Source organism: Nasonia vitripennis, chromosome 2, assembly GCF_009193385.2.
Source record: "Nasonia vitripennis strain AsymCx chromosome 2, Nvit_psr_1.1, whole genome shotgun sequence".
NCBI classification, from domain to species: domain Eukaryota; kingdom Metazoa; phylum Arthropoda; class Insecta; order Hymenoptera; family Pteromalidae; genus Nasonia; species Nasonia vitripennis.
The window spans coordinates 27,726,007-27,747,161 of NC_045758.1; the positions used below are offsets into that span (position 1 = coordinate 27,726,007).

General features: G+C 45.7%; 1 protein-coding gene across 9 annotated transcripts in view; it reads right to left on the bottom strand.

Moving 5' to 3' along the window:
- The window catches only part of LOC100118423, a 47,187-nt gene that overhangs the window by 7,064 nt on the left and 18,968 nt on the right, over positions 1-21,155 (bottom strand). For 4 of the 9 annotated variants that reach the window (XM_001602341.5, XM_008219390.3, XM_031924556.1 and 1 more), the window contains exons 1-4: positions 12,382-12,538; positions 7,958-8,316; positions 2,199-2,471; positions 1,518-1,849 (exon numbers count right to left, since the gene is read on the bottom strand). In XM_001602341.5, coding sequence (XP_001602391.1) covers positions 1,518-1,849; positions 2,199-2,471; positions 7,958-8,159 — 807 coding nt within the window. In that variant the 5' untranslated portion in view covers positions 8,160-8,316; positions 12,382-12,538. Of the gene's footprint in view, positions 1-1,517; positions 1,850-2,198; positions 2,472-7,957; positions 8,317-12,381; positions 12,539-21,155 lie in introns of those variants that run through there. The other 5 variants (XM_032596503.1, XM_032596502.1, XM_032596501.1 and 2 more) reach the window with 2 other exon arrangements.

The window sequence follows — 21,155 nt, forward strand, 5'->3', positions numbered from 1 at the left end:
TCGAGTCTATAATTAACAAAGTAAATCAGCCTCATCGAAAAATCCATTAAGCGCGCCAAACGCTTTCCCCTTGACGATATAATATACGTTCAATGTCGCTCTATTCCATCCCGTATCCTTCTCCGTCGCGAATATATCGGTCTAGGTTACTCGATTCCGCTGCTCTGCATCGACAGCCGATATCGCCCGGCGCTATGCAGGCGCGCGCGCGCCGAGAGGAAGGATCCCGGCCTTGAAACATCGCGCGTCCTCTCTTTCTCGCCTCCGCGATCGGAAGCTCTGCACACACGCGCGCCTAGAATACAAGTTGATATTTATAACGACGGTATTAGCATTGACGGATAATATACAATGACGCGGAATCCGCGGTGTACAGAGACTGTATAGGGCTGCTTGTGTGTATGACGCGTTACAAGGGCTGATGCGCGACGAAGCTGTTTATCAGCCTGGAAAAGTTGGCGTGTGTGTCTACGCTCGCGTTCATAATGAAGGGGAAAATCAGGGGGAAGGTCGCAGTCGTCGCCGCCGCTGCACCTCGGCTTTCAATGTCGGACGCGACACAGAGCTTTCTCGATACTTGCTCCGCCGTTTTGCGTCATTAGTGTGGGGGTAGTCGAGGCTACTTCTATATGCGTGCCGATGATTTATTCTGGATATACGAGAGAGAGAGAGAGAGAGAGAGAGAGAGAGAGAGAAGCGTTTGCGATGGGTTTTGTCCGCTTGCGTGTGTGCGTGTGTATGCGAGAGCGTGGGTCGAGGCGTTGGGTGGCTATTGATTCGCCGTTGGGTAGCAGCTGATTATAATTTTTTACATGACGCTGTGGTTCTTCTATTGGAATTTATCGTCGTTATTTATTATTATGCGCTTGGAATTTGATTAATCAGCCCTTCGCCGAATGATTATATCGATAGCAAGCGTGAGCCTATATTATGTAGTACAGTGTACATTAATCATTGTTGTGCATTATAGCACCACTCTAATTATTTAATCAGCGGTCATCGTTAATTATAATTTTTCGCCTAACGACAAACAATGCGATAATTACGCTCTGCGTCGAATTTTTGTTAAGTATTTTTGAGGAAGAATCCGGGTAAACGAGATTTTAATGGGCGCCGGGGCGATTCAGTATCTTAAACGAAGCAGCAAATTAAAAAGGATGTTCGAAAAAAAGAGTATACAACAGAAACGAACGCCGCGCATGGTTAAATTGACGTGAGATAATACAGCCGGTATACAAAAGAATGCCCGTGCGCTCGGCTCTGGTGAATTAACTATATACAACGACGAAATATTCACACTTTTGTGACTCTGCGCGCGTACAATTGTATTTACACCCGAGCTTATCCTCATGGGCTCAGTGGCACGAATTAAATCCTGTACTCGTGAATAATTGGTGAAAAAACTACTTAATCAGTTATAGCACGAGCTAAAGTAATTTTGGCACAGTGAGACAGCACAAATTTACATAAAAACCAATAGACAAACGAACGAAGTTCAACGCATAACAATAACCAACCGTGCGATCGTCATCCCTGCAACTGGGTGACAGACTTCCTCCCGGCGAGTATCTGAACTTGTCCTCCCTAGTGGTCTGCTGTTGTTCGTGATCGTCTATGTGGACAGGCTGGGCTGGTGTGGCGTATTCCGCGGGCGCCGGTACGTTCGCCACTTCGGGGAAGAAGACGTTCTCCTTGCTGTCGGTGTTGAGTAACCGGCGAAGCTTCGCTTGCAGCTGATCCGAGCTCGGGCCACTGCAGGGACCACCGCCGAGCGTGTTGTTGTTCGTCGAGGATGAGCCCGAACGTCGCTGGGGAACTGGGATCAAACGAGGACTTTTGGGCGGCAGAGCTGTTGACATTTTAAATGAGAATCTGGCGAAATTAAAGCGCATAATTCAGGGGAAAAATTTCAAATGCAAATTCAAATTATGCACCCTCGACTCTTACAGCGCGGACGTGACTTATATGAAAGTGCGAAAGCGCTGGGCTGGTTCACTTCTGCGACTGACCTTTATATCGAGCGAAAAAATTGTCATGTGCTCGCTGAAAAAGTTTTGCGGGTTTTCTTTTTTTCATAGTAACCGCGTAATTTCACTGCAAAGTAATCGGTCGCATTGATGAAACTGGCGACTTTGCTCGAGTAATCTCCGCAAACTCATTCAAAAACGTTCTTTAAATAAAACTAAAAGGAAACTCACGTCTATCGTTGTCGTGACACGTGGCCCAGCAGCAAGGCTGTGGCTGCTGGTTCTGTTGCTGCTGTTGGTGCACGGCGCCGCAGCCCTGGCCGGGAACACCTCCGCCGGAGGCACATTTGCGCAGGAGACGAGGCGGTGCGCCTGGCGCCGTCACCTGGGACACCTGCAGGTGGCCGCTGTTCTTCAGCTCCTGCTTACGGTCCAGCACCGTCTCGCTTTTTACGTAGAAAGCCTTCGACTCCTGCAGCAGCTCAACCGCACTTTTTCGCTTGCCTGTAACGGAAAACATAAGTTTATTTAATTAATCGCTTATATTTATAATAAGGGACAGTAAGTTTCCAGTAAGTAAAATTTTCACGCCCAAGGATTCTACGACGGCCGTTTCGAGCGCGCCTTCCTATATTTAACAAGGTGATCTTAAAATAACAAGGTTTTAATGCCCAGTATAATAGATCCTATAGGTCTGGGCGTGTATCTTTTTATAACGGTATATAAGTTTTTACGCGCATTATACATAGAGGCCAATAAAAATAAAATATCATGTAAAAACTCAAGGACAGTCGCGCGGTATGCACCTCGAAGCGATTATAAAAATCCATTTTTAACTATATATTGATAAATCAATACCCTATACATCCTGATCCACGTTCTAACCGAGCAGTAGCATCGGACCCATGCGAGATTTTTAATCCGAAAAACAAGACGCACCGAAAGAAGAATAAACCATTGTTAAAACTTTACCACGGCCAGACAAAACGTGTACCGTAAGCCTGATCGTCGATTGAAACAAAAAATGTAAAACGCGCACGTGCCAGTCTCCGCTATACACACTTCCCCAACTAACCCCGTAGCTTTCAAGCTCGCTCCATATTTATCCATTATCCCCGTCGGCAGCTCCGTGTATATCCAGTCATTAGCACTTGATTAGCATAAAAGAAAAGACTCGGCAGCAGCAGCAGCAGCAGCACACGAGTATCCGCTTACCCGCGCGAAGCGCGAGATTCGCACGCAATAATGCATGTAAGAGGCTGTGCGCTAGACGTATGCATAATGTACGGGACTTTTATTGTCGGCTTCTCTCGCGCGGAAGCAGTCTCTATAGAGCATAGAGCACATCAGCGCATACGCTGCTGTTCTGCGGATTATCGCGAGGAAGCGAGAGAGAACATCTGTGTTGTGTGGAGAGAAGCGAGAGGCTGCGATTAATTGCCGCAGCCGGGGAATGGACAGCTCGTTTGCCAGCTTCGCTTGCTGGTGTTGGACACGTGCTGCAGGCTGGCTTTTTTACGAGACGCTGTTTTCGTGGAGTTTGGCGAGATTTGATAGGGAGGGCTGCGATGCTTCATGCGGATGATTGGCATTGGTTAAGTGATTGAAAATTAAGTCTGAACCTTCTCGCCTAATTTTCAATAAAAATAAAAACCAACAAACATCGCCAATTCTGTCGACCATATAATTTCAATATACGTTACGTATCCCTCTCCGACTCCCCAATACGTGGGAACAATATAAAAAAATCGTTCCATCCGCAACTCGTTATTTCGGCACTCACTCGGCGACTCCCGCGCTTGTTTTCGTTCCGTCGAGGATGAGAGCCAAAAAAGCGTCAGTATACAAGCAAGATCGGTAGTCAAAGCACGCGAGGACGCGAGCCGTCGTTTTTTACTCTCCGTCGTTCGTGTGAGGGAGCACGTGTGCGGAGAGAATGAAAAAAAGGCGAAATTTATATGTTTCGAAGGCCGCCTTTTCTCGAGCGGCACAACTTTTAAACTCGATTCTTTCCTCTGTCTCTCGTCGCTTTGACGAATGACGCTTCGTCGAACAAAATTTAAAATATATACATATTCTTTTTATTATTAAGACTAGTCTTGACAGTTGCAGTCTATCTAGAGCCGACGTGGCAGATTAAGATGAGGGGATTAATCAACAGATTTAACAAATTTACAAACGTCAACGACCACACTCGCCGCCTATAGCCCAATTCTCCAGCAACATCTAGCGTCTCAATAAAACACATTCGTTAATTGGTGGTCTGGCGAGGAGCTAAGTGGCCCTCTTGCTCTAACAAAAAAAAAAGCAGCCTCTCTACCCCCTATATACGTCTCGAGTGTACTTTCGACGAAAAAAAAAGAAGCGCCTGCATCCGCTCGATCTTGAACTACGATGTCGAACCCCTTATCCAGCGCACAAAGCCACACACGCGTTCAAGTACGTAGTTGCACGCGCCTGTATACGAGTGTGCCGAGTGTATGTGCATATAATAATGCGTAAGTGATCTCGGAGCTTCTTGGCTATATTTTTCTTTACCCGCACTTTCGTGATTTCCTACTTCAACGAGAGCGGAACTTGCGGCTGAGGTGAGACGAAGTTCACGCTGTGTGTGGTTTGCGAAGATGTCAGAAGATAAAATTGTTAGGTATAAAAAAGTAATCGTATACTAGTATATAAGCGAGTAATTTTAAAAAGCCATATAATCCAACAATTCAAGAGATTAAAAATAAAGAACGTATTATTGTATCGCTCAATTTACAAAATCACTTGACTGGCGCACTGTATATACAAGAGAATAATACAGCCTCTCTTTTTTTCACCAGCTAATGAAATAATGCAATTGGTCCGATAGCGGGTGCTGTGTGCCGGCGGCCTGTGCAGCGCAAATAGACACGTACACTCGAAGCTCTCAGCGACGACCGACTCGCTCGCTCTCTGTACAGCTCTGTATCTTGCACGGCTTCGAAGCCCGATATGCGGGACGATTTTTTCATTTAACGACGCGAAAAAACGCGATTGTGTTCGAACCGCTCTCCATACACACGCGAACGGGGGATTTATTTCATTTCTCGGCGAAATTTGTTGAGCCGCCACATCGCTTGTAAAAAAAAAAAATCGGCGACGAGATAAAGCTTCGTTCGATTATATGCCCTTGTTACTTTGACCAGTGAGTCCGTTACATAACGATAATCTAGTATATATAAAAAAAAAACAGCATAACACACGCTTATACGGAAAGTCGGCGTTTTTTCATCGCATATGAGATTATAGAATTACTCTATCATAATACTCGCGTGCGCGAGCTGCATCAGCGCGCGCTAGTGTTTATAATTGCTTATCCGTCACGACCGAGCGAGTTTAACGGAAAATCTTTCGCATAAATTAAGCGGGGCCCCACCGGCCGTTATAATGCGCAACATCTGTTGTTATTCGCCGCCTCGCTCGCGCTAATATGCATATAGCTCGAGTCGGTGCTGAAATATAATCACCCGCGCACTAGCCCGTTTTAAGCAGCAGCAGTGCGGCGCGTCCGTATAATACTGTAACTATCGGCTTTCGAACGGAGCTGCGCAGGGAGTGAAAAATTATCGTCCGTGACTAATAATGGATGCTGAAAAAAATTATCGTCGCGAACTATATGCGCTGCAGTGTAAACGGAAGATTGAGCTCGATGCTGTAATGAGAAGCATTACTTCTTCTGATAATAACATTGAGCAGTATAGCCGTGTACGATTAATTTACTTTTTAATTCACCGATGAAGCGCAGTGTATATAAGGTTTCTCTTGACAAAAAAATACAGAAGAACGACGCGTATGTATCTAGGCCGCAAACCGAGCATCGGAGCTCAAGCAAGAGACGTTATCCCGTTTAATGAAAAACGCTTCCCCGCGCGCGAGTATGCACACACACTCGAAAATGTTTTAATTAATGCGACGCTCGAACGCGCGACTCTTCAGTTCCTTCAGAGAAAATCCGATCAACGTGACCTGAAAAACATCCTTATCTCCTTCCCTCTATACTGTATGCAAGAGTAAAAGACAAATCGCAGCTCTCGTTTCTCGCATCGCGGGCGAAAAATTTCCATTCGTGCACAAATGGGGAAAAAATCCTTGTATACGAGAGAAAAAGAGTTCCTCCCCAAAAATTCATGACTCGCCGCTGGCGCTCGGCCTCGTCTCGACCCAGATTTCGCGGATATCGCGCGCGCGTCTCGCTCTCCGCTACTTATTCCTCGTTTTATCGGCAGCAGCCGCTTCGTCTTCAGCCTTGCCCGCTTCTTACGTATATCGACACGGTTGCATGCATGATGCATATAAAATGCGCGCGCTTGGCTTTTGATCGCGAGGAGAGAGAAAAATGCGCGGTTCATCGATCAGCTGACGTCGAAGCTTTTTTTTTGGGTTGGTGGACTTTTGTGCGATATAGTAGCTGGTATACGGTGATGATGGATCGTCGAGGAGACTCGGGGATGAAAGGAGATGTTGCTGGAGGGGGAGAGTGGAATGGATATCGCGAATGGAAGGAAGATTCAATGGGAGAGCTGGGGCAATTGAATCAATTATTATTGTCGTAGGGGGTGACAAATGCGCTTCTGTGCGAGTTCTGAAGTTTTTCAAAGTGATGACTCGAAAAGCTTTACACAGGCTGAGATTTAAAAATGTTTAAATTCACGAAAAAGATATATTTAATAAATACGAATATCCCTTTCAAACAAAACTCAAAACGCATCAAGCTCGCCTCTCATTCCCCCGCGGCGCCGAAATTATCGCGCCCCGCGTGTAATTTCCCAAAAGCTCAAATCGAGTTTTCTAGGCCAGAGAGTCTCTTCCCGCGCTCGGCAAAACGATGATGCTCTCGTACTCTCATTCCTCTGCAAAGCTGCATATACACACGCATCAGCCTACTATCTCGACACACGACAAGAAAGCCGCGCGCTCGGCCGACTCCTTATGTTTTTATAGACGACGACGACGACGACGCGGCCGTTTGTCAAAGCACCAGCACACACATACACTGTACCCCCGGAGGAGAAAAAGAAAAAGTGAGAGCTTTTTCCCTCCCGCGCTTCGAAACACACAGAGAGATCGACTGTATTTGTACACCCGAAGAAGAAAAAAAAGGCGCGACGCGCGCAGAGAGATTTGTTGTAAAAGACAGCCGTGTGTGTGTGTGTGTGTGTGTGTACACGTACTTATCGTAAAACGTGTACGAAGAGGGACTACGACGAAGCCGCTCTATTTTAACAGCTGCTTCTTTAATTATCGCGCGCGCGAGTGAGTGGAGCGTACCCCAGAATTTTTTCTTCTTTCACTTCCCCCGAAATCCACTTTCATCCTGTATACATACTCGCTGGGAGTTTTGTTTTCCCTTTCGGGCGCGCGATTTTCGTTTGTATTTTCGGCACTTCTGTAAGGCTATGAAAATTTAATTTTTCGTTTCCTGTCGCAGAGAGGGAGCTATTTCTGACGGGGTAAAAATAACGTATAGCATCGTTTATTCGCGGGAACCATCTCGATCGGAAACTCGTGATTTCGATTTGAATAATTTATGGGACTTTCATGGGTGGCGGAGGCCGAACGGAGATTGATAATGAAGCGGCGAGATTTAGGATCGATGTATATAGCTAAAAATAAAGACAAGCGCGGTGTTGAGATAAAAGGACGATTCCGCCACAATAATATGGTTCTGTACTGCTCGCACACCAACGTATATAGCTGATCGTCTTTTGTCTCTGTCAGAGAGACAACGTGGGAATGGCGTACTTCTACGCGTTGCTCACAGACTAGCAAAAGCTCCCGTTTATTTAAACTTTCTCTATTCCCAGCGAGTAAGCGTGTACACAGTATACACACGTCTCACCTTTGAGTTTCCGAATCTGCAGGAAATTTCCCCGCTAAACGAACATCGCATCAAATATTTACACGCGACCATGAACAACGTAAACTTTGCATCAAAATAAAAAAAGAAGTATATATTATGTACATACCGACGTGATCAGCGTGATGCCGATGATGATTCCTCACAAAAGGCGGCTGAGGATGCGTCTGTACCGGCTGCTGCATTTCCCAGTAGCCACGACTCTGAGCAAAGCTGGGATTGACGGTAATCGGCGGCGCCGGTGCATATCTCGTCTGCTGCGACGGCAAAGTCGTCTGCTTGCAGGGTAGCCTGGCCATGGCAGTCATCATTTTTCCAAAACGCCTCGTACGCTTTCTCCACTCATGCGAACGAGTTCAGCTATATACCGATGATAGGAGATATGTGAGACGGTCTCTACGACGGCTCCGAGGAGATTCCCGTGAATTTGTTGCGTCGCCGCCTCATAGCCCCGATGTGCGCGGGGATCTGTGTGGACAGAAAGAGAGATGAGGGGTTAAAGTTTACGGATGATTCGTGTGTATCGATTCGACGAAGGGTCAATGGGTTTATTTTTAGAGGCCAACGGCCGGTTCTTTGTGCTGCTGCTGATGCTCTGTTTGCATACATTGAATTTATCGGGATACTGGTGCAGTTGAGTGGAAAAAAGGCAAAATTAAATTACGCACATCCGCATATAGACGTCTGGCGCATTAATAAAAGTTGATGCACACGACTCGTGGCTATAATGATTAATTTACGCATCGTGATTTTTTAATCATCCGAAAATTAACTAATCGCCCGAGACACTCGCTTGTGTTTTTCACTGAGTTAATGAGACCGATTAAAGGCTGTTAAGTGAGACAATTTTAAACGACGATAAATGCGGGTCGAATTGAGACAATAACGGATTCATTAAACCCGGCACACCCTGTGTGTTACAGCTCCGAGAATTTTCCTCGCATATAGTCGTCTCGCTAATTGGTTTCGATAAATACGACTTTCATTGGCGGCGACGGCGTCAATGAAAAATCGATATCTTCCAATTCGAAACGGAAAAATATCGAATCGATTTAATTTTGCACTTCGACAGAGAAACGAACATTGCTGTACTCGTTCCTCAAAATCACTATCTATCTACAAGAAAGCCATCAAGCAGCTTACGGTAGAAATCGTAACCAAACACATCAACTCCTCGTAAACCTTCTCTTCGTCTCTCTCTCTCTCTCTCTCTCTCTCTCTCTCTCTCTCTCTCTCTCTCTCTCTCTCTCTCTCACCGCACACGCGTTAACCCAAAACACCTGAAAACCCGAAGAAGAAATTCCAGCAACCTCTATATTACCAGGCATTTAAGCGCTATCTCTCACCTACAAGATAACTCCGTCAATTAGGCCCTCTCTCTCTCTCTCCATCTCACCAGCGCGAGAATTAAAGTCCCTCGCTACACACAGCGTAGAAAAATCGTAAACGAGCAATAACGCATTCCTGATCTTCCATTTTTTTCTCCTCACGAGCGTATAATACCTACACCGAAGAAGAAGTAGGCTCTCGAGGAGCATTGAGTAATGAAGAGTGACGAGTCGAAGCTCAAGAAAGAGAGAGAATCGTTAGTCCCTGACGTGGCCGCACACACACACACACACACACACGTAACCGCGCGTATAAAGAGAGTTCGGTAAAGCGGTACATTTTCTCAAGCCGCCGCTCGTCCATTCGCCGCGAAAAAAGAAGAAGAAGAGAGGACGTTACAGCCTCTGTGTGTGGAGGAGGAAGCGAATCGATAAGAATGCGAGTCTACTGCTGGATGTCAGAATTTTTAGCGGAGAGGAGCCCGCGACGACAAAAGGATGAATTGAAGCGCCGGGAAAGTGGAGAGCCGGCTCCTATTAGCGAGAGAATTTTTCTCTCTTCTCTTCTCGTCTTTGTTGCGTCGAGATGGAAAACTTGACCTTTGTGTGTGTATCTGGTTTCGTTAAGAGAGAAAGCCTCGTTGAGTAATAATTAATAGCGCGAGGCTATTTCTTTGTAAATTGGAATTTTATTACACAGTTAAGAAGCGACCAAGCAAAAAGTTTATCTCGGCATTAAAATTCATCGCTCGAAATTATCGAAACAACGCATCAGCGACATGTCGGGCAATTAGGCTCCGCGGCGTACACGCCGGCCATCAGCATTACACCGCGTCGTCGTCGTCGACTTCTTCCTCCCCGAAACTCCCTCGTCGTGTAACATCGCGTCTTGGCAAATTACACTTTAAAGCTCTCTCGTGCATATTACACGCGGTTCCCGGAATGTATCCGCGGTGAGCTTCGATTTTCGCTGCATAATTTATTTGGGCGACTTCCTTCGCGGTCTCGTCGTCGGGCCAGACACTTTATTGAGACAGCGTAATTTTCCGTTACGGCTGAGGCCACCGCAATGCTTATTATAAAACCAAGAGAGAGAGAGAGGGAATGCGTGTGTATGTGCGGAGATGATGGGCCGAAAATTGGCAGGCAGTAAAAGAGCCCTGACACTGTCAAGTCCTCTTGTATGGAGAAGCGAGAGTATGTGACCTGTTTTTACAGAGTTATACCAATTACACAACGTCTTCACTCGAGGCTTTCGCAATAGCTTGTGCTGCATAACTGAAAAATATGCTCTCGGCTTTATTAATCGTCGTGTAATCATGCGGCGAAATTCCTTCGAAAAATATACGACGATAACAAATTGCGACCGCAGCAAACGAAACTTCAGCTTCAGCAGAAAAAGAAAGAAGCTATACTCTCTGAAAACGAGCCTCGAGAAAAATGGCCCCGCGCGGACGCGGAATAACGATCGCATCGGCGCAAAAAAAAGACAACGAGCTAAACGTCCCAGTGAAGTTAAGGCTGTACGGTAAAGTATCGGCGAAGACGAAAGACACCGACACGTATTCGCGAAAAAAGAAGAAGAGAAGAAGAAGCTCTCCTACCCACACTCCGGTATGTATCGAGTACCGATGCGCTTTCGATAAACGGGATCTGGAGAGGCTGCGCGCAGCATTATACAGGGTGTTCGATTCGGAAGCGTCTTCTCTTTTGTCACGTATAAACGTGCGTTTCTTTCAGCTATTATATAGGGGGTATCGGATGTCGCGCGCGCGAGGTTCTGAATTTTAAAGAGCCGGAACGTGTCGAGTTGCGGAATAGGCTTGTAATTGGCGCGAGGAAGGATATTTGTTTTGGTGTGATTGGGCTACATGCAGACGATTTATCAGTCGGGGGCATTGAATCGATTATTGATTTTACATAGCTTTTTAGTTGTATATGCCAAGGTCAGCCCTTCCCTTTGATAACGGAAACGTAGTGATGGTCACGTAGTGTGTGTTATCGGGAAAATATGGATCGAAAGCTTGTTTAATTTTACCATCACGTCTATTAATAGAGTAGGTGTGCTGCAGGCTTTCGGGCGAAAGCGTTGATCCGTGCGCGGGCATTAGTCATTCGCAATTAACAGAATTACGCATATTCCAACTGGCGCAGCGCGCGCTATCTTAATTCTCAAATATTGTGTGTGTCTCGCATAAATTTTAATGGTGGGAACGTGACATGCCGAGAGAGAGAGAGAGAGAGAGAGAGAAGCTATAGCTATACATGAGAGAGAGAGAGAGAGAAGCTATAGATATACATGTACACACGCACTCGCACACGTCGTCGGCGTCGTCGGGCCGATGCTATTAGCAGATAATGTTGTTCCCCTTCGATTCGTCGCGCGCTGCACCGTACGAAACAATGTATGACTAATAACGCGTCTGTTACGTTACGAGACGCTATGCTGTGTGAATTATGCGTGTCTGTATACCTGACGTGACGCAACGCGATATTATGAGCTAATTTAAAAATCTTAAGATCGGAGCTTTCGAGCCGATGAAAGTATTGAAAAACGAGAAAATCATGCGCGTGAAAGCAGAGCCGAAGCGACACAAAACAGCGAGTTCGCGCACGTGCGTGAAAAGTGCAGGGTTTCGAAATCGCGGCACGCGATCTCCGTGCCGTCGTCTCGGCGGAAGCTGCCTATCGAATTCTTGCTAAGCCGGCAGGTTTGAAGTGGTCCCCGACATGACAACAGAGAGGCACATCGCTCGCGCTGTATGTGTGAGAGGCTCGTTCCCCGATATAGATTTGGAACGTTCTCCAGCGCCTTTGTAGATATATAGATATATCTTTAGTTTTGTAATTTTGATCGAACGGCTCGTATGTTTGTGTTACAATTAGCCGTTAGGCAAGTTCGCGTCTCTCAATTCGATCGCTCGTTCTTTCGTCGCGATGTATAGTTTAAAGAGCATAACTTTTCCTTTCTAATTGTACAACGACATCGCAGTGTATAAAGCAAATTTTCTCGGACTCGTGAAAACGCAGTCGTATAATTGTTAATAAAACGTGTAATTCGACGTGGTCCCATTAGGATGAACGAAACCGAGCCAGGAAAATGACAACATTGCAAAAGTGTAGCAGCACGCACAACGACCTTCAATTATCTTAAACACAGCAACAACAGCAGCAGCGTTGCCTAAACACACAGTATTATGTGCACCTTTGGAATTAGGAGCTTCAGTCGCCTAAATTTAAAAAACAGCACTTGATTATCTCCCTCGCACCACACACGCTAAACTCGAAAACTCACACAAAGCCTTTACCGAGAAAAGAGCCGAGCCGAGGTTCACGACTCGCGCGACAAACACGTACTGCCGGTTAGTCTGCCGCGCGATGTTATACGTTATACACACAGACGCGCGCGCGAGGTGAAAACGCGGAAAAGCTAGTGTCGAGGGCGTAGCCGAGCGTCAAAGTCCCCCTACTTCGTCCGAAGAGAGCTGCTGCTGCGTCTATGTGTCGTACGTTGCACTTGCCCCCGCTTATCTCTTGCTTATGCTCCCTCTGTATACCTGCGCTATACGTGTATACTGCAGTCAAGGGAAAGAAGTATCGCTGACTCGAGTTTGAGGCATGCGAAGGACTGTTACCGGGCGAAATCAGCTGACGCTCGTTAGCTCGATTTTTTTCGATTAGGTGCGTGAGTTTTTAGTTTGTTCGTTTACTTTTTTTGCTGAGGTAGGACGATTAGCGGACGCTGCTGTTGCGAGAGCTTAAGTGTCTCGAACTGCGCAATGAAATTTTTAATATTTCCCGCGCGCTCTGTTATACTTTTCAACGGTATGGAGTACCGCGAACGTTTTAAAAAGCAATTGCGAAATTTCTTTCGAAGGAAAAGTTCTGTACGCATCCGGAGAGAGAGAGAGAGAAAGAGGGGAAAAAATCCAATTCCAGCGTCCGATGACACAAATGACTCTCGAAAGTCCAACAAACTTTCGTGGACAACTATGATGCACTGAAGCTGTCTTGTGTTCTATCCAGCGAAACTATTCTTCCGTAACAAGCTGCAGCTCTCGAGAACGCGAGGCTTTTTTTATCGTTTCGCGGAATTTATCGTCGCTGAAGTTCGTCATATCAGGTGACTCTTCCGCACACTGCAGCGAACCTAATTAATACACGTCCGCGAGTCTACTTTTCGAGTTTTACAGATAGAGCACAGAGTTTTTCCTCACGTGCACACGTCTCGCGAGACAAAACAAGAAACACGCGTGTTTACAGTGCGCCGCGATCTAATGAAGCGAGACTGGAGTAGTGCCATATAACGATAAAATTACCCTCCACTTCATCTGACCCATATTTTCTCTAAGTATAAAGCTATATAGGTATACACATCTCGCGAAACTTTATGAAAGTTCCGCGTGTCTGTGTCGTCCGTCGCGCAAAAAGAAGCTCGAATCTCTCTCTGGTTCTTTTGCGTCATTCGGCGGACATAATGCGCGAAAAGAAGCCAAGCTAGGTATACAGATAGAGCGAGTCGCGACCGCAGAATAATAGGAAGAAGAATTCACGCTCGACGAGCCAATTATACAGCTATACATAACGCCGCTGCACTGTCTTCTCTCTCTCTCTCTCTCTCTCTCGTGTCAGGGCCAAGTCTCTCTCGCGGCGGAGAGCTTAGTTCTTTCTTCTTCTTCTTCTCTGACCCTTCCACCTATTAGATGTATATGTATGCAGGTATACATACGTCATAGCGGAGGATAGAGAAGAACAACCCTCACACCGGGTTCTGAACTCTGAAGGTCGAGGGAAGGGCTGGTTCGTTATCAACGAAGAAGTATAAGGAAGTGTGTGAGTGTGTGTGTGTGTGTGTGTGTGTGTGTATAAGGCAGCTGTTGGAATCCGAGTTTCGCCGGGGATAATAACGTCATTCGAATGATAACGAGCCGCGGCGGGGGAGGAATTACGGACTATCGGAGATTTTAATCTCGTCGCCGTGAACTGCTGCAGCTGAGACGGGATATGAGATTTCCCGCGGCGAGTGGAGTTAGGTATACACGGCGAATCGTTTGCATGAGTCGACGTTGTAGGTGCAGGCTGCTAAGTTAATTCGATGGATGTCGGGAGGGATATTGAAGCTTTTCACCAGCTGATATGGATGTGTACTCTGGGCGATGCGATAAGCAGTGAGAGAGACGCTGGGCTTGAGCAAATAATAGTTGTCCCGACGCTCTGATGGTGATTGATATTGGATCGGGGCTTGATGAGGATCTAATGAATTGGATCTCGAGGCGCTCTCTAAATGGGGTAAATCATCCGGAGTAATTTTGCGCGATGGATTATTGGTTACGACACTTATTTAAATCGATGATAATACTAAAATATTGCAGGTCGACCCGGAGATTTGGTGTTTGTTTACGACGGCGTTATGCAAACTTTGCTCTGCAGTGTCTCTCTTACGCAATTCATCCGAGTTGTTCCAGGTATCACCACTGCACTTCAATTAATCCTTGACAAATGGACGGTATATGTTAAAGACTCAACGACCGAAAAGGTAACTTGCACCTATGGCTAAAAGTAATCGGAGCAATTACATGACTAATCTCTAAGCGCAGAGCAAGTACACATAGCCGATAAACTTGTCAAACACAAATCACCTCGTACACACTTCAACAACCCATATTCCAAAATCAAACTATATACCCATACAAAATCGTCCTACGTATATCCAGAGAGTCGCGTAGGCGCATTCAAATATCCCCGTCTCTGTTCCCAGATCCACAGCAGCTCTCGCTCTGATCTCTACTCTCGAGAACCAGCATTTAATTCGCAATCGCGATGGACTTCACTTTCACGACGACTAGAGTCGAGAGTCGCGACCTTGAGAGGCCGGAAGCCTACTATGCAGCGGTGCAGCAGCAGCAGCTGTGTATCGACTTATGCGACGTCGACTCGATTTCCGCTTTTCTCTCCGGAGACTGCAGCAGCGGATGAAACTTCGCCTTTGTCGCAGCGCACAGTGTATATTATACATAGAATAAATCGCCTTGACGCGACGCAACCTTGACTTGTCGGCGGAGGAGGTGTAATATGCGGGCGAGATGTGATATACCTGTAGGATGTGTATTAAGAGCTATAGAGCACAATGCACGCGGTTATATACATCTATATACTTATGGAAAAAGAGAGAGATTTCACGCTTGAATTGCGGCAGCTATTTGTGTGAAGCGACAGCTTATTGTGCCGAGGTTGACTTTTTTCGTCGTTATTTCTGCTCGATGGTGTGCTGGGTTATGGGCTATTGTTTTAGATTCGATTGTGCGCCCGGCGAGCGTTGTTTTTTCGAAGCTTTCGAAATTCGAACTGGACGCGATTTTCACTCGCGGTCCAGAGAAATTTTGAGATTCGTTTTTTATTTTTGCGCGGCGTTATTGTGCTATTCCTCGCCGCGGCACCATTTGTGCAAAACCGGTTCTATCAAGAGTTCTCCTGTACGTGGGAGTCATCGAACTTATGTAAACTTTTTGAAATACTACACGAGCGCGCGATTTCTCCTTGTCATTTTTTTCGAGAAGTGTTAGAAAATTGACACGAAGATAATCAACTTCACACCACCATTTCACTCTTTGGAAAACCTCGCGCACATAGTACATTTCTAATAGAAAGTTAAACCGCACTGAAATCGATAATTCACAAAACAAAAAAGGACGACCGCGAAGAGCCAAGCTTCAGCCCAATGCACCAGAAGTCCTCTCGGACCTAATCGTCCGAACTGAACACACTCGAAAGAGAAAATAAACAAAGCTGACGATATAGTTCACTCCTCCGGCACAAAACGTCCGTCCCCTCCTGCGCACTGACAAACCAGTTAACAAGCGCGAGTATGTACACGAGAGAGTACATCAGCAATTGCACTCTGCACGTGCGCCGCGCACGTCTCCTTTCATCTCTTCTGCAGCCCTTGCTCAAGAGAATTATTTTAACTCGCGATTTTCTCTTTTACTCCGAAACCGTCCGTTGGCCTCGTGTGTCTAGAGAGAGAGAGAGACAGAGAGAGAGAGAGAGAGAGAGACAGAGAGAGAGAGAGAGAGAGACAGACAGAGAGAGAGAGAGAGAGAGAGAGAGAGAGAGAGAGAGAGAGACAGAGAGAGAGAGAGAGAGGGTCGATTAGTCAGCGGTTGTACACGGAGTTGAAACGCTTTTGTATTAATGAGGCTTGTTTGAAAATGCCCGTTTCCGATGGCTGCAGTGTATTTTTAGACAACGATGAGAGAGCCGATGCCTCTATGCGCAAATGTGTACGCAATGAGCTGTTGTGTTGCGTAGTGAAAAATGATGATGATACGTCTGGCTGGCTTTGAAATTCTTGTACAGCTTGTGTGTGTATTTTTTGAATTTTTCAGTGATTGCTAATATTTCTCCAGCAAATTCTCGGGAAATGTTTGTATGATGGTATAGAGAGTTGACATATAAAGAGCAATTTGTTCGATGTATTTATCGAACCGTTAAAGGGTACAAGATGAATAATCTCAAAAGACTAGTAAACTTACATTTCCCCCTTCTTGCACTAATCCATTGGGCGGTGTATTCACTTAATTCATGGATTGATCTCTGTGATATAAACAAAAAGTACATTTCCCCCTTCTTTCAGGTGAAGCATGAGCGGCCCTAGTATTATATAGGTACAGCAAAAGGCAGCTTTGGGGGTACACCGCTGTATAATGTGCACTGGGCACGCTGATAGTGATTGAGGGAAAGACGAAAGCGCCTGTGCGCCATCTATCTCCATTGGCCAGAGACTATAGGAGAGTTCACACTATGGCGGAATAGCCAGTCCAAAAACTGCTTTCACATCGGTCTATCGTGGTTCACTGAAATGTTCTAATAATAAACATTCTATTTTATTTCCATAATTAGAAAAGTTGTCCCAGTTAAAATAACTCAACATTAAGCTTCTCATCATGCGACGATTGAATCAAAAGCAAATTCGCACGCATCCGAGACATAACTGCCTACATTGTTCACGAGCGCAAAGCGTTAATTAACAAAATCGTAGGTATAATCAAAAGGAAAAATAGCGACAACCCAACACACAGCTGTCCACCGTCTCCTGTACACAACACACAGGCAGAAGAGCAGAGCAGCATGAAAAATGCGTTTAATCCGCTCAATGACGCGTAGCAGCAACAACATAATTAGACCCTCGTCAGAAGAGGCCATTTCCTCACTCGCAGCTTTCCAGAAAATTAAAAATCCTCGACCCACTTGAACGAGCGCCTCATCATCCAGGCTATCCATCCCATAATGAAAAACACAGAGAGAAAGAGGGCGATAGCGACATAAGTGTCGCGCTTTCAACAGGTATAAAAATCGGAACACGAGTCCACGGAAGTGAGAAAGAAAGCATAAGCTAGCCCTTAAACAAATCGGCGTTCGGTTCTCTTTTTTTTTCTTTTCATCCGGAAACTTTCACGGCGGCTCCTCTATTGTCTCCTCGATATACCCGCGGCTTGTTCTGGTCTGATAATCGATTGTAAAAGGACGAGCGCGCGACTGCCTATCCACATTCAATTTCTAAACGCGAGTACAGTCCAAGCGCCGTCTTTTTATGGAATCGAAGTGTCTCTTGATATCGACTGCTGTGCGGGAGACATCGTATTCTAGACCAATCTTAGCGAGGACCACGTATGCAGTGTGTTGCATAGTCGCGGGTGCAAGGAAGGTCACCAGCGGAGGGAAAAATTAATCATCACTGCAGCAGAGAAGCACATAAGGCGTGGGAAAAGCTGATTTATGTCTCTCGTCGCTATATTGGGCTCTCTAGCGAGCTACTTTGGCCTCACGCACTCTCTTCCCATATTGTTCTATACTCGCTCCCAAGAAAAATATCCTGCAGCCAAGGTCGTCGTTTGCGCGCTTATTTTTTAATTTTATCTCCGCGCGCTGCACTACTTAAATATCCCGAGACACGCGAACTTCGATCGTCGCGCAACGAATTTACACGCGTAGCGCTGATTATGCACGCACGGCGCATCCGATCGATCATTAGCGTGTGCACGCGCGTATCCCTTATATGGATTTTTTTTAATTTTTCCCCTCTCTCTTTACTACCGCGCCTTTCTTGCGCACGTGCGGGTATAAGTAAAGACAGTGCAGTGAAATATAGATAGGAAATCCGCTGGAGTACAGGAAACAGGCCGACGACGCTTATTCAATACGCGGATGAAGAGCTGTCTGGCGTCTGGATATTTGAAATAGACTTTTTTTAATCGATCTATCCGAGAAGGAAACCTAAGCTTCTCATCCTAATATTTAACGCGACAATATCTATAAACGTAACGGACAGCGATAAAATTATCTCTCCGCTTCACTGGCACTCCCCATCGCAGCGTATCCTTGTAAATTAAAACCTAATGCCCATTAAACGTTCGGACAATGCGCGAACCACAGCCTTGAAAGCAATTTCTAATCGGCGAGTCCTCGAGAGCAGTAATGGAAAATCCATCTCGGTCTCTCTCTGTTTAGCCGCTTTCCGGAAACGCATCTAAAGCCGATTACGTGACACAATTTTTTCTCTCCACGCACCGATGGCCTTTACGCAATTTTTTTATAGACTCACTCTGTATACGGAGAGAAACAATAAACAGACCGGAGTATACAGTACAGAGTTTCGTAAGAATCCTTCATCAGTGCAACGCAGCTCTCGAATCTGTCACAAAAGAAAATTTCCTCTCCATTCCAGGCGAAATTTTTTGCCGCACACGTCGCTGAATGACAAAGCTCTTTGGAACCAACTTTTTCCGTCTCTTCTCTCTCTACATGCATTTCCATGTGAGTGAGAGAGCGGAATTGGTTCTCTTGACGCAAAAGGAGAGAAGAAAAAGCGCAGCATATCGGCGCGGCAAGAGAATATAAGGAAGACAGCGTTTTCCAGTGGAGAACTATGAGACCGCTTGATCGGCCTCCATTATTCCACCTCATCGTGCAGTTTATAATTTTATTTCCTTTTGTCTCTACTCTCGCCGACGCCGTGGCCGTTTATCGGGGCCGCATACGTTATAGGTATACGTGCGGTGTAAAGAGAGGCGCTGCAGCACATGCCCCGGAGCTTTTTCGCTTTATCGCGCCGGCGCGCTTTTTTCCTTTGCTCCTGCTTTAATTTCGTGGTCATTTTATTATTTGGCGCGAATTTATCCTCCTCGGTTTTCTGTGTGTACTGCTGGTCTATGTGATGTGAAATCGATACATCCGCGTGTGGTGTACCGGATTTCTATGAGACTTTGGAGCGAGAGAGTTGTTGGTTGAATTTCATGAGCTTATTTGGATTTTATTCGATGAATAGCCTGACCATAATACAACAGTGCGTACTGTAATGCCAGAAACGAGGAAGAAGGCTGCGAACGTACGTAGAAGCTTTTACAAGGCACACACCTTTTCTAGAAATCCAGATCGATAATGCAAACGATTTTCACCTTGACTGTAGTCACCACCACCCCATGAAGCTATTATCGTACACATTCGTCAGAGAAAAAGTGCTGTCAACCAGCAATTAGCCTAATTTCCAGCACCGAATAAATCGCTGCATCATCTTTAAAATAAAAATAAAATTCCCCTCACGCACCTCTGAATTTAGAACTCAAGTCTCGACGCTCGCGCGCATACAAGAGAGAAAAGAAACTTGCGGAGGAGAAATTCACAACAGATGTGCATTACGTGTATTTTCCTAGAGCGGCGCGCGCGAGTATGGCACACGTGCACGCTTATACTTACACATACACTGGACACGAGAGCAGAGTACGTACTATACTCGTGAAAAGAGAAAGAGAGGCAGCGGTGCGGCGGCGAATATAACTGCGGGGCAGGTGCTGCTCGGTCTTGTGCGACACGACGATTACCTGCCGTCGCTGCTGACTACGATTAAGCGAGTCACTGGCCGCGAGTTTTCTGGCCACGCGTGTGTATACGTATACGTACGGGATTGTTTGAATTGCACGCTTGGCAGGAGAGTCCTTGGCTTAGGTGGATTTCCATGTTGGAGGTGTTTTTTTCGATGTAATGAGCGGAATTTGATGCGGATAGCTGGCGATTGTTTGCGCGAGTCGTTAGGGGTGTGTATCTTTTCCCTGATCTGGTATGTGGATTTGCGGAGGTATGCGTAATGACAGGAAGGCTGCGAATTGTTTTGAAAAATAAATTGCCGAGTCGTAATTGTAGTTTGATCGTTGAACCCTCACGGCTGACCTGTGAGCGAGCATTGTGTTTTTTTGTAGAGAATTAGAGGAGAGCTGATATGAATCGCGATATGAATTTTAAAATAAAACTAGTATATGAGTTGCGTTAGCTCATTAAACTAATTTTAATGGTGCCCGTAAAATTTTAACCAGCAACACTGGCTATCAAGTATAACATAATCTTCGATCGACCTATCAATTTCAAGATTTTGCATTTTATTCAGATTAATCGGATGGATTTGCACCTTTTGCAGTGATTAAAGCAAGCGTTACACACTTTACAGCACTTCCAGTCTCTACAGTTTCAGATTTAGATTCTGAAGAGATAGCGGAAAATCGATTGGAAGACGTGGTGTACAACCATTAACTCACTGACTGAAATCAATTACGCGCATTATCTCGATTATTTATTAGGCCGTCGCGAGACGCCGTAGATAAGCAGAAAAAAATCTCGCTCATAACGGATCCTGCAGCAGCTAGTTTCCAAACTGGTCGAAAGAGACCTTAACCCCACACGTCGAGTCGGGCTACGGCTTACGTAAATTTCAAGTTCAAGTTCTTTCCGCACTCTGATCAATATAATCGAGAATAAACTCTGAATAATAGAGCGTAATTGTTCCGACCTTGGACGAGCGAAAAAACACATCCTTATCCATCGTTCTCCAATTAAAAACTCAATCCTTCAACAAACGATATTTATCCATACTAGGTATAGCATTCGCAGAATATGTAACATCGCTTACCACACACACACACACACGTGTAC